General features: G+C 52.4%; 5 protein-coding genes across 5 annotated transcripts; 2 read left to right on the forward strand and 3 right to left on the reverse strand.

Annotated features, from left to right (window-relative positions):
* Positions 1-777: 777 nt before the first annotated feature.
* Positions 778-3,182, forward strand: Z520_11943 (uncharacterized protein; the record flags this gene model as incomplete). The annotated part of the gene is made up of 5 exons (XM_016782430.1): positions 778-788; positions 861-933; positions 1,004-1,069; positions 1,140-1,285; positions 1,346-3,182. 5 exons carry the CDS (start codon positions 778-780, stop codon positions 3,180-3,182), a joined length of 2,133 nt encoding a protein of 710 aa, XP_016626458.1.
* A 428-nt stretch (positions 3,183-3,610) lies between these two features.
* Z520_11944 (uncharacterized protein) lies at positions 3,611-5,374 on the reverse strand (the record flags this gene model as incomplete). Its single annotated transcript, XM_016782431.1, has 3 exons — positions 3,611-3,659; positions 3,719-4,676; positions 4,729-5,374. The coding sequence occupies 3 exons, from the start codon at positions 5,372-5,374 to the stop codon at positions 3,611-3,613; spliced, it is 1,653 nt and encodes a 550-aa protein (XP_016626459.1).
* An 894-nt stretch (positions 5,375-6,268) lies between these two features.
* On the reverse strand, positions 6,269-8,291 carry Z520_11945 (uncharacterized protein; the record flags this gene model as incomplete). The annotated part of the gene is made up of 4 exons (XM_016782432.1): positions 6,269-6,475; positions 6,572-6,833; positions 6,935-7,934; positions 7,988-8,291. 4 exons carry the CDS (start codon positions 8,289-8,291, stop codon positions 6,269-6,271), a joined length of 1,773 nt encoding a protein of 590 aa, XP_016626460.1.
* Positions 8,292-11,784: 3,493 nt separating this feature from the next.
* On the forward strand, positions 11,785-13,708 carry Z520_11946 (uncharacterized protein; the record flags this gene model as incomplete). The annotated part of the gene is made up of 6 exons (XM_016782433.1): positions 11,785-11,808; positions 11,876-12,203; positions 12,281-12,781; positions 12,850-12,993; positions 13,054-13,412; positions 13,496-13,708. 6 exons carry the CDS (start codon positions 11,785-11,787, stop codon positions 13,706-13,708), a joined length of 1,569 nt encoding a protein of 522 aa, XP_016626461.1.
* Positions 13,709-14,417: 709 nt separating this feature from the next.
* Z520_11947 (uncharacterized protein) lies at positions 14,418-14,960 on the reverse strand (the record flags this gene model as incomplete). Its single annotated transcript, XM_016782434.1, has 1 exon — positions 14,418-14,960. One exon carries the CDS (start codon positions 14,958-14,960, stop codon positions 14,418-14,420), a length of 543 nt encoding a protein of 180 aa, XP_016626462.1.
* Between the last annotated feature and the right edge of the window lie 310 nt (positions 14,961-15,270).

The following is a 15,270-nucleotide window of genomic DNA, read 5'->3' on the forward strand; positions in this document are numbered from 1 at the left end:
ACCCATCCCTTGTCTTTCCACGCCAACGACCCAATGCACAGCTGATGATGACTAATTGCAGGTCTCTGAAGAATCCGCCATCAATGCGATCAGTACGACCTCGCTTCTGACCTTGACTGAAGCTCGTCATCACACCCTCGCACAATGTGAGATGGCGTACCACGCGAGATCTCCGGCCTACAAGTTGTAAATATGGAGACCGTCTCATTTGCCGCCTTCTCTCCATCCTCATAGAGTCTTTTCCATTGCCAATTCAACCCCACGGTCGAGGGCGCTCTCTCCCAAACCCACCACTAGCCAGAGTTTTCCCTCTCTCCCACACACTGCGGCTGTTTCCGCCCGAAATCTGCCGTTTAGTCACTGCGCCCTGACCAGAAAAAAAATTGCATAAGAAAACGTCACAACCAGTCAGTCAGTCAGCCAGTCGAGAGTCGGGCCCGACGTTCTATTTCGGCAATCGGAGACTCTTTCCATTCTCGAGACGAACATCATCTATTCACATTTCAATTGGGGAAAAAGAGAAAGTGTCGACCGATTACCGATAGTTTGTTACTCTTCTTGAAGTACGCCATGTATCTCCTCTAGATGGCTCCGGAAGTGGCACCATCGCTCTGGCTGGTCACCCCAGAGTCGAGTCGCAAAACTTAGGGTTGATCGTTCCCATCTTTTGATTCTCCTACTCTCTCTGATCATTCTTTGCCCCCCGGCTTCATTACGGCGAGACTTCCGAAAGTAGCCATTCTTACATTTTGAACTATACTTGACTTGTTTTTCAATATGGGTCTTTTGTAGGTACTCAAGATTCTTGAATCCTGCTCCGGTCTCTTCTCCCTATGGCCACCTTATTCACGGAATGTCAGAGCTCTAGGAACGGCCTTGGATTGGCCAGACGCCAAAAAGGCCGCGAACCAGGTCCGAGAATGGGGCATCGAGGTACGAGAGGCACAAAGTGCCCGTAATTTTACTTCGATCCCCTTCTTCTACCTACTAACACCCGTCCAAGCAACTGCTCGCAATATGGCGCAAGGCCAAGGGTAAAGAGCGTGATGCCCTCCTTTGGGGTGACGAGGTATGGTTTTCCCCTCCTTCGGCCGGATTTCCGTCCGTATTACTGAACATCCCCCTCCATCCACATCCAGGTCGAGTACCTCGTTGTCGCAATCGATGAAGAACATCAAAAGGTTCGGTTGTCGCTTTGCCAGGCCGATGTCCTAAAATCTTTAGCGAGGGACGAGGCGTTGTCGAAGAAAGATGTCGTCGTACCTGATTTACAAGATGGCGTTGTGTGAGTACTCCACGGTCCTTGCTTGCCCACTGTTGGTCTTCCACTGACTGCTGATCCCAGTCGAAGCGGCGCACTTCCGACCTTCCATCCGGAGTTTGGTCGCTTCATGCTCGAAGCTACCCCTGGGAAGCCATGGGGTATCGATTTCAAGGATCTACTCGACGTCGAGCCCGACATGAGACTTCGGCGCGAAATCGCCACCAACCACATGGAATCTAATGAATTCCCTATCACATTAACGACCTTCCCTCGCCTGGGACTACCCGACTCTATCAAGCCGGATTACCCCCCTTCCGGCCCAGCCTTGAGATCACAATTCGTCCCGGACGAGATCGCCAATCCGCACATTCGGTTCCCAACATTGGCTGCCAACATTCGGTCACGGAGGGGGAGGAAAGTAGAACTCAACGTCCCGGTCTTCAAGGATAAAAATACGCCGTCTCCTTTCAACGATCCAACGGTCAACTACGACCTGCATAAATGGCCCGAAGACGACGATGTGCGCAACGGCGCTGTCAAGCCGGACTGTGTCTACATGGATGCCATGGCTTTTGGCATGGGTAGCTGCTGCTTGCAGATTACGTTTCAAGCGAAGAATATCCGTGAAGGCCGGACCCTTTACGATCAGCTCTCCCCGCTCGGTCCGATCATGTTGGCGTTGACCGCTGCCACGCCGATTTACAAAGGTTTCCTGGTTGACACGGACGTCCGATGGAACCAAATCTCTCGAGCGGTCGACGACCGCACCGCTGAAGAACTCGGCGAGGTGCCCCTGAAAAACGATCGGTGGCGAATACCCAAGTCCCGATATGCCAGCAATAGCACATACATCGCACAAGATCCCCGCCTGCGGCCCGAATACATGGACCCTGACCTGGTTGTCAACGAAGAACTTAAACAGAAGCTACTCGATGGAGGCATGGACGACCTTCTCGCCACGCACTTCGCGCACCTCTTCATCCGCGACCCCATCGTCATTTTCTCCGAAGACCTAAAGGCCCTCGACCCGGAGGGTTCGAACCATTTCGAAAACATCCAGAGCACGAACTGGCAGCACATGCGGTTCAAGCCCCCTCCTCCAGAGGCGGACATCGGCTGGCGCGTCGAGTTCCGAAGCATGGAGATCCAAATCACAGACTTTGAGAACGCGGCGTTTGCCATCTTCATAGTCCTCGTCACTCGCGCCATTTTGAGCTTCGACCTCAACCTGTACATCCCGATCGCGCGGACAACGGAGAATATGGAGACTGCGCACATCCGGGATGCGGTCATGAAGGAGAAATTTTGGTTCAGAAAGGATCCGTTCCCCGGGAAGAGCCCGAAACAGTCGCCTGTATTGAATGGGATCAGCGGCGAGCCTGCGTCAAGCGGGGACTCAACGCCGCAACAACAAGCACAACAACAGCAGCAGCAGCAGAACCCGAACAGGTCAGGATACCATGCGCAAGCATCAACAGCAGAGTCTGGTGCTGAATCGGCATTCGGCCCCGTCGAGGATGAGTACACGCTGATGAGCATCAACGAGGTCATTAACGGCAGCGGCGACGGAGGATTCCCCGGCCTGATCCCGCTGGTCGAGTCGTACCTGGACAGCGTCAACATCGACGTCGACACCCGCTGCCACCTGGCCGTGTACTTGGACTTGATCCGCAAACGCGCCAACGGCACGCTGTGGACCGCATCCAAATGGATCCGCGAGTTTGTCCGCACCCACCCGTCCTACCGGGGCGACAGCGCCGTGGACGAGAAGATCGTGTACGACCTCTTCGCCGCCGTGCGCGATATCGAAGAGACGCAGGAAGAGGGGAACCGGCGCAAGAAGGGAAAGGGGGGAAAGTTCGCCACGGGCTGGGAGATGCTCTCGGCGAAGGAACGGGCTAGGGGCCTGGATGATTGATTTGAGTTGAATTGACTCCGCTGCCAGGCTAAGTGGTTGTGTGTGTGAGAGAGAGACAAGTACTCTGTGAAAAATGTGAAAAAGTGAGATGTTGAAATACTGGACGTTTACGTTTGCCCATTGACCCCCGCCGAAGGATCCCTCCTGACGTTTTGCCTGGAATACTTGTCCTTGACGACGATATCGATATCGATATCGACATCTGATGATTCCGATCCTGATTATTGCGTTTCTCCAACGTGGCGCGTGTTTGGGTTTCCCATTCTCATTCGGAGGCGTGTTTCGGCCCGTCCATCCGTTGCGAGATATCATCAATGGCTATGATTCTACATACTTCATACACTATGCGTCCATATATAGAAAGACGGGTGGGTAGCTGGCGGTAGGGCACATATTTTCATGAGAAGCATTATCTTCAAAATTTTTTTTTACAGCCTTGCATTTAACCCCTTGTCATCCTCCTCATCACTCGGATCACTACGGCCGAACAGTCAACCATTATGAGAAGAACAAAGAGCCCGCAGGTACCGAAAAACCCATAGAACAAAACTTCATTACCAAGACTGATGCTCCGAAACATGCCCAAAATAAAGGAGGCCAAAACGAGGGCCCAGATAGACAGGTGCAATGAGAGCTGGAGAGCGGCCGATACCCTCGCACCCAGCTTCTCCAGACCGTTATCCAACTTGCCGCCGATGGCCCAATAAGCCCTTCGTGGCCGGTATACCCGCCAGCCTTTGGATCTGAGGTGCAATATCACCTTGACGGCAAAGTACACGACAACGGTGACCGAACTGATGAGGACGAAGCCGCCCAGCCAGTCAAAGAGGATGGGGCCGAGCTCGTGAAACCTTGTCGACATGCTGAGAAAGGACGAGGCCAGAGACGCAGGGAGAAATATTGCCGCGAGGATTGTCAACCTCTTCACACTCGTGGATTCGCGCATGCTCAGAAGCTTGTTCCGCGTTTCCAGGGTTCGACTGATCCGCTCGATTCTTCTCTCGCAATTGAGGCGGCGTTGGGAGCATATCTCCCTGATCTTCAGATATTGCATTCTATGAATGCTCTCGAAGTTGATCTGACTACCAGACGAGACTAGGTTGAGAACAGTGAGGAGGAAAAGAATCGCCTCTGTAACGTCCTGCACGTCTTGTAGAATCCCCGCACATGTTTGAGGCTGGTAGGCGACTTCCGCGTCCGACCCGCGGAGAATTTTTTTGTAAGCATGAGGGATACCCAAGAACATAGGGAGAAGCTGACGCCGTTCCCTATTTATTTCAAAATAATCAAAGGATCTCGCGGGTTGCATGTGCACAGACGTGAGGAGAAAGTCCGGAGTGAGGGCGGCTGCACATATCTTCGGTGCCCCCGTTACCAGCCTGGCCCACCCTTGGCGGGATAGAAGTCGGTCTTTGAGACGGGGGTTCGAGAAATTGAAGGTTTTCGCTCGGGATGAAAACGTAAACGACGCCTTGCTATAGTTCACTATCATCACTGTCCTGCGTTAGGTAATGGTAGCGACCAACAGGAAGGCCGAAAAACATACCGAGGAGGCGATTTCCCTCGACTTCAACGCAGCAGAAGGAAGAGTTCCTGGCTTGGAGCTGACCACTGACCTCGTCACGGCAGAGTGTGGTCCGAGTCCGGATCCTATCCAACCGATTAGACGTCAATTTTTGATTTAGCTGCGAGCATATGGCGTCAATATCTGTCGCTGGAAAACCCGATTCGTATGTGCTATCGCTGCTGCTGGTCATCAATTCCAGGTCACCATGAATCTTTCCGTATGCGTCGGCGATATGCCCGATCAAACTTTGCCGAATTGGGCCCTCGTATTCTGGGGGAATTAATTCTTTGTCAATGGTGTAGTCAAAGATTCTTGTGACATGTTCTGGATGTTGCCCCAGAGTTCGCAACGATGTGCTGATGTCCTTTGCAGGATCCTTAGCAAGAAAGACGTCCGTAGGGTCACTACCGTCGAATGGCATGTCAACAACATGTAGGAAGAAATTGTTGCACAGGTTCTCCGATGGTGCAGGCAGGACTGCGGCTGCATTTCTCTCTAGGTCTTCATCTTGGGCATTTGGTGTACGTATACCGACAAGCGAACCGGGCGACAGAGGCAGAGAGATGTGGTCGTCGGCGGCGGAGCTGGAGCTAGTTTCCGCATCAAGCGGTGCAGGAGCGGACATGTTGAAGACGTTCTAGGGCCTAGGCAGGTGCTTGCTCGCGTTGAAACCCGAGGAAGGAAAGCCTGATGTGGAGCTGAGATATGTGATGGCGGGCAATGACAAACAGCGATGAGGCTGAGAGCGAGTACTGTCAGAAAGCTGAACTCCAAGAGAGTCAGAGACTATTTCTGCCGGATTTTCCCTCGTGCTGAGAAAAGACTGGATTCCTTCGTACGAAGAAAACCTGTGTATCAGCCTCGCGGTGGCTACTCGACACTTATGTCTCTTTCTGTGCCAGTCCTCGCACAACATGATGAAGAAGTATGGTCCCGGCAGAAAAAGAAGCAAGGAAGCCACAAAACACAGCCTCCGCAGTCCTATTCGACAAGTATTCCGAAGGCGCTCGCTTATTCTTCTTGAGGGGTTCGCATCTTTCGGCCCAATGCACTTCGTTCTGCAGGACATTGGCTGGCAGGGCAAGGCAGATTTCCGACTCAGCCTTATCCTGGGCTTCGTTTAACCGGTGCTGTTGGCGACGATTCCTCCGGCTTGGTCTTACCGTATGAGATTGATGGCTGTTCTCTGGACTAAGCTGTCCTTCGAAGAGGACTGTAGCAAGAGCAGTTGCGGATAGAATAGCATATCTGAGAGCGCGCCTGACTGACAAAGGCACAGAGTCTGCTTTGCGCCAAAATCGACGGCTTTGGCGTTTTTAGTCCGTCAGAAGTGTTTGGGGTCCGGATGCAAGCAGCTGGAGCCCTCTTCCAACCCTGTACCACCTCCCTAACCTTGGAAAGCACATTCGTGGCGAGGCTCCACAACGACCATTGCCTGCATACAAGGCTTCCACAATTGAATTTAAACATCAAGCAATCCGCCGCGAATTCGGATTGTCTGAGAGGCAACGGCCTCACGTTATACAGGATAATCAGATATCTCATATCCTGCATCCAGCGGATTGACCACGCTGAACCGGTCATCAGCTTCGTCACCCTTTTCGCACCACACGGAGCTCGTCGCGGGGACGGGCTTGATCAAACACAGGACATAATACACGATTGAGGAGACCACAAACCCAGCGAAAAAGTCCACTCTGTAGATATACTTCGCGCCCATAGGCACCTTTCCAAGGGACAATACGAATTAGTTCTTTTTTCATCCTGGTAGTACGGATTGCAGGAGACATAACACGAGAGAACGGACAGGGAACGAACGTACTTTGGCACCAACCGCACCAGCAAATCCAACGACGTTGATGAGGACGCCGCATACGTACGAAGTGTATGCCCGCCATGATATGCCGAGTTGATAGTAATATGGTGAGCCTGCCCCAGCCGAGTAGAGATCTCTCAGCGAGTAATAGCCCTTGCGCACGAGGTAGTAGTCGCAGATGATGACGCCCGCAATCGAAGACAGGAAGACGCTGTAAGCTGACAGGTATGTCGTGAAATTGTTCGACGTTTTCAACAAGTTCCATGGGCTGTTTTGCCGTTAGCATCGAAGGGGATTGTCTGGATAAAGGACGGGATTATGGCAAACATAGTTTCCTCAACAGGATTGCGATTCGGGGTCGAGCCTTACCACATGCAGAGGCCGATAATTGCACAGATGTAGCCTCCTCGGCGGATGTTGAGGTACTTGGGTAATAAAGCTGCCAGATCCGTACCTGCTGAAACACTATTCGCCGCAATGTTCGTTCCAAGCTGGGCAAGGGCAAAAGCGAGCGCAATCATGAAGACGCCAAATCTCTCAGCTGACGTAGCGTCGTCCAGAAGAAACTGAGAGAGGAGGTCCAAGGGGTTCCAGATGGCTGTACCATAGATGACTTTGGATGAGGAGGTCACAATAATACCTACAAAAGAGGTCATAACAAACCCAATGGGGATGGTGAAGAATTGCGTCCAAAGAGCATCTCGTGGCTTTCCGGCGAAACGGGAGAAATCCGGATTATTGACAATCAGCGTTGCAAAGTTGGCAATAGAACTCATGATGCCGACCAGCCAACCCCGTGCAAGCGCAGAGCCCGAGACAGTCGCCGGCTCTTTCACGATCGGACCCATGCCGTGTGCACGGCCAACCGCCCACACAAAAAGAGAAAGTCCAGCTACGGGCACAGAGCAGGACTTGACGATGAAGAGGTAGCGAATCTTGTGGACGGGAAACCAGATTGCAGGGAGAGATGCAATCCAGAAAATGAAGAACCCCACAAAGTCCCTTGTGTTGGTGCCCGAATGAGGGATACCATTCTGCAGCGTATAGAAGGAGGGCCAGATCGACCGAATCGTCAAAGTGATGCACTGGCCACCGATCCAAGCTTGTACGCCATACCAGACACAGGCCATGGCGGCTCGATTGAAGACCGGCCACAGCGAACCCCAGATACCGAAGGATGCGCGACAAACGACGGGAAAGGAGATATGATAGGTGGCTCCTATTCGCGCGGTCGAGCAGACCAGCATGGCAGAGATCGAGTACCCAATCAGGATACAAATCAATGCATGCCACCAGGCAAGGCCAGAGGTGAGCAAGGTTGAAGCAATCATCCAGGTGTTAATGTTGAACGAGTCGGCAATCCAGAAGGCTGAAAGGCGTGCGTCAGTGAGAACAACCATAGCCGCCTGCGAGATCCCATACCGACAAAACTCCAAGCCGTCCACTGGCGTCGCTGTGGCTCAACTGGCTTCAAGTCATGATTGGTGAGCATCAGTTGAGCATTTGTGAGGCCAGGCTCCGATTCTGTCTGCAGCATCGAGAGCAGGCGAGCAGCCGTGGATTTATGGAATCTGGGCATAGTTGGGATCTCGGACGGCAACCCAACTAGATCCTTCGACTGTGACAGTAGAGGTTCGGCGGCTTCCCGGCGTGAAAGCCCATCCGAAGAGGACGTTGCAAAGTCGTCGAGTTCGAGGGCGGCATGTTGAGGAGAAGGGGAGCGCATGCCGGAGGTTTTATGGAAAGCAGAGCTTACGCAGCCTGAGGCAAATACCCTCCCCAACAAAGCAGATACACTAGGTTGTTGTCATGTCTGGCTCTGATTCAACCTCCTCCACAAGAAGCTAATGAAAAGTTGAGGGTAGCAATAGTGGCGAGGACTGTAGGCTGGTCAAGAGCTAGAGGTGTTGTCTATCAGGACGAATTCTCCACCGTGGAGGCGCGCGAGTTAGACAGTCATGGCTTGTTTATGCCGAGCAAAGCTTTTCGTTGATATGAGCCAGTGGACAACATTGCTTAGGGGTGAATGATCCTCGTTTGCGAGACAGAGGTGGAGGTGGATGTTGCCGAAGAAAAGACGGTCGCGAATGAAGTTGCAGAGACGGAGATGAAGAGGTGGAGGTGCAGCTTCGGCGCAGGAGGATTTCCCTTCGTGTCCAAATGCCGCAAACACTCCAAACATGCCAAACATGCCAAACACTCTATTCAGACTGAGATAACCGACTCACGATACGAGGTGCGAGGTATATGTGCATGAAATAGATCTTGACACTGCCTAGGTATCTAGGTACCTAGGTAGGCAATAGGTATGTCTTGCCTTGAGCTGACGCCGCGCTCGGACCATAGCCCTCCATACTGACTCTACGTTTGAAGATACACGTTGAGATACGTAAGATTATGCACCTCCCGCTGATTTATTCCTCGAGGGTTTTCATTTCCAGTCTTCTGGAAGGCACCAGCTCACGAGTTCAGAGCCACGCCGGAGTAAGTCGTCCAACGGGGATGCAAGACCGCGTTTAAGCAATGCATCACGTGGCTCTCCTTGTCGTACCGGGGTTCAATCATCACGCCGGTGTATCTCTGTCGATGGATCTTCTTCCAGTAGAAGAGGCAGTGGGTGACGTGCACCTCCAGGCATCAGTTTCTGCCTTCAACGACTCGGAAAACAAGATCCTCGGACTTTACTTTTCTCATCGCGTCTCAGCTTTTGCTCGCTGCGTAATTTGTTCAATATGAAGTTCCTCCCTGCTTTTATGGCAGTAGCTGCCCTTGTTGTTCAGACGGGACACAGCTTTCCGTAGGAACTCGATGAGCGTGGAAACTGTGGCAGCGGCCAGGACGGTAAGCCAACTTGCAAAGACATCATGGTGGCTGTGAAACTGATTCGTATCAGAGTATAATCAACCCAAACGCGACCTCATGGCCGCTATTCGACATGCAATTCTGGTCAGGTCACCTACGCCAGAGCCGGCTCCAGAGCCTGTTCCAGCTCCACAACCAAGTCCAGGCGATGAAGAGACCGATGGAAGTTGCTGCAGTACCCAAGCCAGTTAGCGCATTCCATGCGCTCCTTTGCGCCGACAATACTGACGCAAAGACAGACTATTACCAAGCAAAACGCGATAGTGGACGGTCAGGCGATGACCCGCGACTCTGAGCCAGAACCGATGCCAGCTCCTGATAGGGCTGCCGAGCCTGCAGTCAATGTGATGGTCAGGGAGGCCTCACGGGAGCCGGCGCCGGCGCCAGACCCACAGTGCAACTGCTGCAGCTGACAATCAGGTACGCAGATATGATGACTGTTGAAACTCATGTTCACGTGCCACAGGCTACAAGCAGCCAAAGAGAGACGTGGAGTTGGATGAGCGAGATCCGCCATGGCCATCCCAACAAAGAGGTCTGAAGCAGCCGCTGATAGGTATGACAATGCACACTAGCTTCGTAGAGGAATGGTTGTGACTGTGGCCTTACAAGGGATGATACAGCGGAGGAAATGGTTCGTGGCCGGTAGCTTGCAGAAGAGGCGAATGACCTGCGTGTATATGCAGGGAGCCAGGCTGACTTTGGCTGCGAGCGCGATGTTCCTGCAGAACCCGCAATAGGAGCAGCTGTTTATTCGACGATGACAGGCAGTCAATCATTGATTTTCCGCCTGCTGACATGGGAATAATGGTATGTTCTCAAATAGCGCTTTGCCCTTTGAAGTCATCTTGTAGACGACTATACCGAAAGGACTTTTCGCGCCGTCACTTTGCTCTCAGCCATGTCCGTGTATTTGCAAACTTGAAGGTTCGAAGGAGAAACACTGAGGCCGCTTAAGTGGTCTAGGCCACCAGGTAGTCGGAGCTATCATGTAGTCCTTTGCACAGATATCGGCTCACAGGTCCGTTTTCGGAGAATCGGAGAATGTCCTTCTCCTACACCGGTTGCCGCCAGAAGCGGACGGAGGAAACAAAAACAAAAATTATGAAGGGATAAATCATGGAGCCTTCTGAGTGGGGAAGTGGATCGTATGCTTGGGCAACGATTTCACGCCTTTTTGGGGACCATTCGCGCGCAATCAAGTAAATTACCAGGTACTCTACCGGTATGTGACGAATCACTTCAAGGCGTCTCCATGCTAAAATATGATATGACTCTCAGTCGTGGTACCTGTTCTGATCGGTCTTTTTCCGTACTGTGTATGCTCTCCGATGACTCGAACCACGACCGGCGGGTTGCCGGGCCTGGGAAAACCAAGCCATAAAATCCGGATCCGGCTGGTCCTCATCAGAAGCAATCTTATCTATATGGCAGCCCGCTGAATTATCGACCAAGACACCACAGAGGTGCTGCCACTATCACGCGTGGCTAGTGAGGGAGGGAATTCTTCTGGACTGGAGCCAGAGATTCTGTGGAGATGTGGCGATGCCCTGCTTTCCGAAGCTGCACTTGCCTGACCTTGCGGGTGTGTCACAAGTTCTTTTGCTTCGAGTTCACCTTGGTCGCAGCGAATACGGTTTCTTACTCTGTTTCCCTCGGTCACTCGAGAGCCGCATAAGTCGTCCCTCTGATTCGGTTCCGGGTGGGGAAGCTTCTTTGGCGGAGTGGGCGTAATCTCGGTCTGTGGGGAAGAGCGAGATAGGAGCATCTGGAGGAGAGCCGTGATAAGGAGTAAGGGGCTTGCGATAATATCGGCGTTACAACCCCGAGAGTCACGTCTAATCACAGCCCGGGAGCCCGGCGGGTCCTGGAGGATAGCCCTACTCCACAAAACCTGAGGACTTTCCCTCTGGGGAAAACTTGGGGATGAGAAAGAAGCCTGGAGACCCGGCATTGTGGGCCGACGTACCCGAGCAGACTGAACAGCGTGAGCCACGTGGGCGCTGCATCGCTGCCTTCGCTTGAAGAGAGGGAAGGGGGATTCGCCCCCCTTCTCGAGCAGATGGAACCCATTCCTGCGAATCAGAGTCTCGGTTCCCGCTCCGTTCACGGATGTTATGTCAAGCTCCACCCTGGGGAATGGTCTCCGAGCCCGGTCGGCCCAGTGAGGCGGTTGTGGTGTTGCAGGTACCTAATGCACGGTCTTACTGTGTATATACATTCCATGTTGCCCTTCTGATCGTCATAGATTCCCTTTGCTCTTTTCCTCATCTCTTTCCAAAAAAAGAACCTTCGTGGACCTAGTGGTGCCTACATCCTGAATCTTTCAGCAACACCCAAAACGACACGCTGCCCAAATGGTGTCTGCATTCCAGATCGGAGTAAGCCACAACTGGGCCCTCGTGCTTGCAAAATTTGACCACAGCCCACTGACTGTTCACCCTCTAGCTTATCCTCGCAGTGGCCCTTGGGTCCATGACATATGGCTACTGCAGCAGTATCATTGCAACTACCCTCGGACAGCCGAGTTTCCTGTCCTACATGGGCCTGGATACGGCATCTAACGCAACTCAGCTCGAGGGAGCCATAAATGCTCTTTTCCAAATTGGTGGTCTCTTTGGCTCCCTCTCATCCCTGTGGATCCCGGACAGGATAGGGCGCAAATTCGCCCTATTGATCGGTGCCAGCTTTTCCCTCGTCGGTGCCGCCTTGCAGACGGGGAGTGTCGATGTTGCCATGTTTATCGTTGCTAGGTTAATCACGGGAATCGGCATCGGTATGGCCCACCTAAATCTTCACCTAATTTTCCTTTCTACAAGGTCCTTCTTGAAGCTAACCCTGGTCGTTGCTCAGGTGCTCTGGTCGGCTTGGTCCCGCTGTACCAGAGTGAAGTCTCCCCCACCAACCTGCGAGGATTTCTCGTGGGTTTGCACGGAGTCATGATCTGCATTGGCTATACATCTGCCAGTTGGATCGGGGTCGGCTTCTACTTTGTCCACGGTGGTAACCAGTGGAGAGGGCCCCTGGGTTTCCAGATGTGTTGGCCCTTGGGCTTGATGATTGCCCTCCCATTTGTTCCAGAATCGCCTCGTTGGCTCCTCGCCAAGGGTCGCAAAGACGACGCGTTCAAGGCTTTCCGCAGGGTTCACGACAGCGGTGTCAAGGTTAAGGATGACCAGCACGAAGTCGCCGTCAAGGAGGAGTTTCGTCTGCTCGCCGCCCAGACGGCCCAGGAGATGAAAGACGATGTTCCTCTCAGCGCCTTCTTCACCCGACCAAACTTGTTCAAGAGGTGTGTGGTAGGGTTCGGTGTCATGTTCGCGGCTCAAGGAACATTTACTCTCGTCATCAACAGTACGTTTCTATACCCCACGTCATCTGACGATCGCAACCCCCTGGGACTAATATTTTCCCTCCTGCAGATTACGGACCCATTCTGTACAAGGGACTCGGCTTCAGCACTGTCGATCAGCTTTTGATTCAGGCCGGCTGGATCTCGGTCTGTCCCGGTGGCAATCTCATCAATGCCTTCATTGTGGATAGAATAGGCCGTACGAGGCTATTGAGTAAGTGTCTATTCCAAAGTATTGAGAGGTGGAAATCTGGAGCTGATCTTGGGGGTCTAGTGTTTGGATTTGCGGGCACCGTTACCGCTCTGGTGGGAGCCTGTGCGACGGTCGTTGTCTACAATAACAATGGCCAGTCCCGCTCCGTTGCCGCCGCCGCCGTCTTCTTCCTGTTCTGGCACATCGCCTGCTTCTGTGTCTCGGTGGATGCTACCTCCTACATCTATACCGCGGAAATCTTCCCGACGCCACTTCGAGCCCGAGGCATCGGAATCTCCATCTCTGGTCTCTTCATTGCCACGATTATCTTCCTGCAGGCTGCACCCACTGCCTTTGCCCATATCAACGGTTATTACTATCTTGTCGGTGCCTTTGTCACTATTTTCTTCTTCTTCGTCGCCTGGTTTTACTGGCCAGAGGTGAGTTTGTTTCTCTGGATGACGTTTTTCCATCCTATTCTTGTTTCTCATAGCTTGGACATTATGTGGCTAACTTTCGATAGACCAAGGGGAGGTCTCTCGAAGACATCGCCGAGATCTTTGGCGACAACATTACTTTAGAGGATGCCGAGGAAGAAGCTATCCACCGACGCTTCAAGGAGGGACATTACCGGGAAAACGTTATCGTCCAGGCCGCCAACGAGATCCGACACCATACGGAGCATGATGATTCAATTGAATCTAAGGATGCTACCATGGAGGCTAAATCATTGTAAAGGTGCTGGAGGGTTTGATCGACGAACTCCCATTAAGCAGGTAGAACGTCACCGGCGCGCAGATGATGGGAAACAAGTAACCCCTCGCAACGACAGCGGCGGCGAGAAGTATTGTTAATACTTAGCTGCTTCCTAGGAGTTGCAACACAAAAAGGGCGGCGGCTTTCGTAACAGTCCTTCTGTACCGAGTACTTGTGTAAGATCACCTCCTTGTGTCAGAGTTTTAAACAACTCTATAACAAAAGGAAAATACGGAAGTTACCTCGTCATAAAGTGTAGCAGCGTGACACGTATCCTTGTCAATGCCCTGTAGTTTCCACAATAAAGAGCTGGAGTCGGTTTAGGCTATGGTTTCCGGCGTTCTGGTTAGTAAAGGGTGAGTGCCGACGTGATGATCGACCGCTCGTGCTGTTTTGGGGGCTTTGGAGGGTCAGTTGACAGTAACTGTGAAAATGACGGCTCGAGATTTCTCTCTGTTAGAAAGTTTCCCGTTGGGAATTGAAATCTGCTAGAATCTCGAATACTGGGCCTAGTGTTGCGAATTGTTCACATTCCTGCCGTAAGCTATGGGTTTCTATCACACACGAGAACAAAATTGAGGTGGGAAAGATGGCTGGTCCAGGTGGGAGGCCCCTACCACTTGAGCAACGTGACTACGTACGCTGCATGCACTCAGCCATGTTGGTGAACTAACAGAGCTTTTGAAGTTCTAACGATTCTCCTTGACCAGAAACTCGGTCCAAAGTAGTCGTCCGGGAGCTCCTATTCTCGCCTCCGTCCCGTACACCAACCATTCCCCGACGATGTCGCCGAGCACGCAGGCAGCGCCGCAGAGGCAGACGGCTATCGTGGCGGTGGCGAATATTGGTCTTTCCCCCGAGTGATGGCATCTCTCCCCGTGGTCGGGATCATCCTTTGCCGATTCCTCTTTCTTCATTTCTCTGGTTCCATCTGAAGGATTGCGACCGGGCTGGGGCGTGAGCGATTCATTCAGGGTACTGGAATCGCTGGCTGAACGTTCATGCCGAGGTTGCGCCGCTCTGCCGTACTTCAAATATACCCCAACCGTTATCGGCCATATGTAAAGTGCATTGATGGTATAGACTGGGATCATAATCAACATCATAGATTTCCACCCTCGTCGGTGTACAATGTCGACTAATATCCATAGTGCTGCTAGGGCGGCTACACCTATGGATATTGACGATAGAACGATCAATGATACCGGCTGGTGGTAGGAATCGGGCGCCATCTGGGTGGTAAAACTCGAAATTGTTTCCTTTCTCCGACGAAAACCTTGGGGGCTAGACTGCGATAACGCGAACAAAGGTACGATGTAGTCGGTCGACCTTCGCTGGCTAGAAATGGAACGTCGAAGTCTGAGTGACCAGGCACAATCTTGAGTATGGTCTCCATGGTAAATATCCGTTACACCCGTCCCAAGAGTATTTCTGGGGACTTAGACCCTTGTTACATACAGTGACTCAAAGTGTGCTCGCCGGGTTCAAATTCCACAAGAGCTCATTTGATTCAAGTTACTTATCGCCCAACAGGACATTTTT

This window comes from Fonsecaea multimorphosa (assembly GCF_000836435.1).
Source record: "Fonsecaea multimorphosa CBS 102226 unplaced genomic scaffold supercont1.45, whole genome shotgun sequence".
NCBI lineage: Eukaryota > Fungi > Ascomycota > Eurotiomycetes > Chaetothyriales > Herpotrichiellaceae > Fonsecaea > Fonsecaea multimorphosa.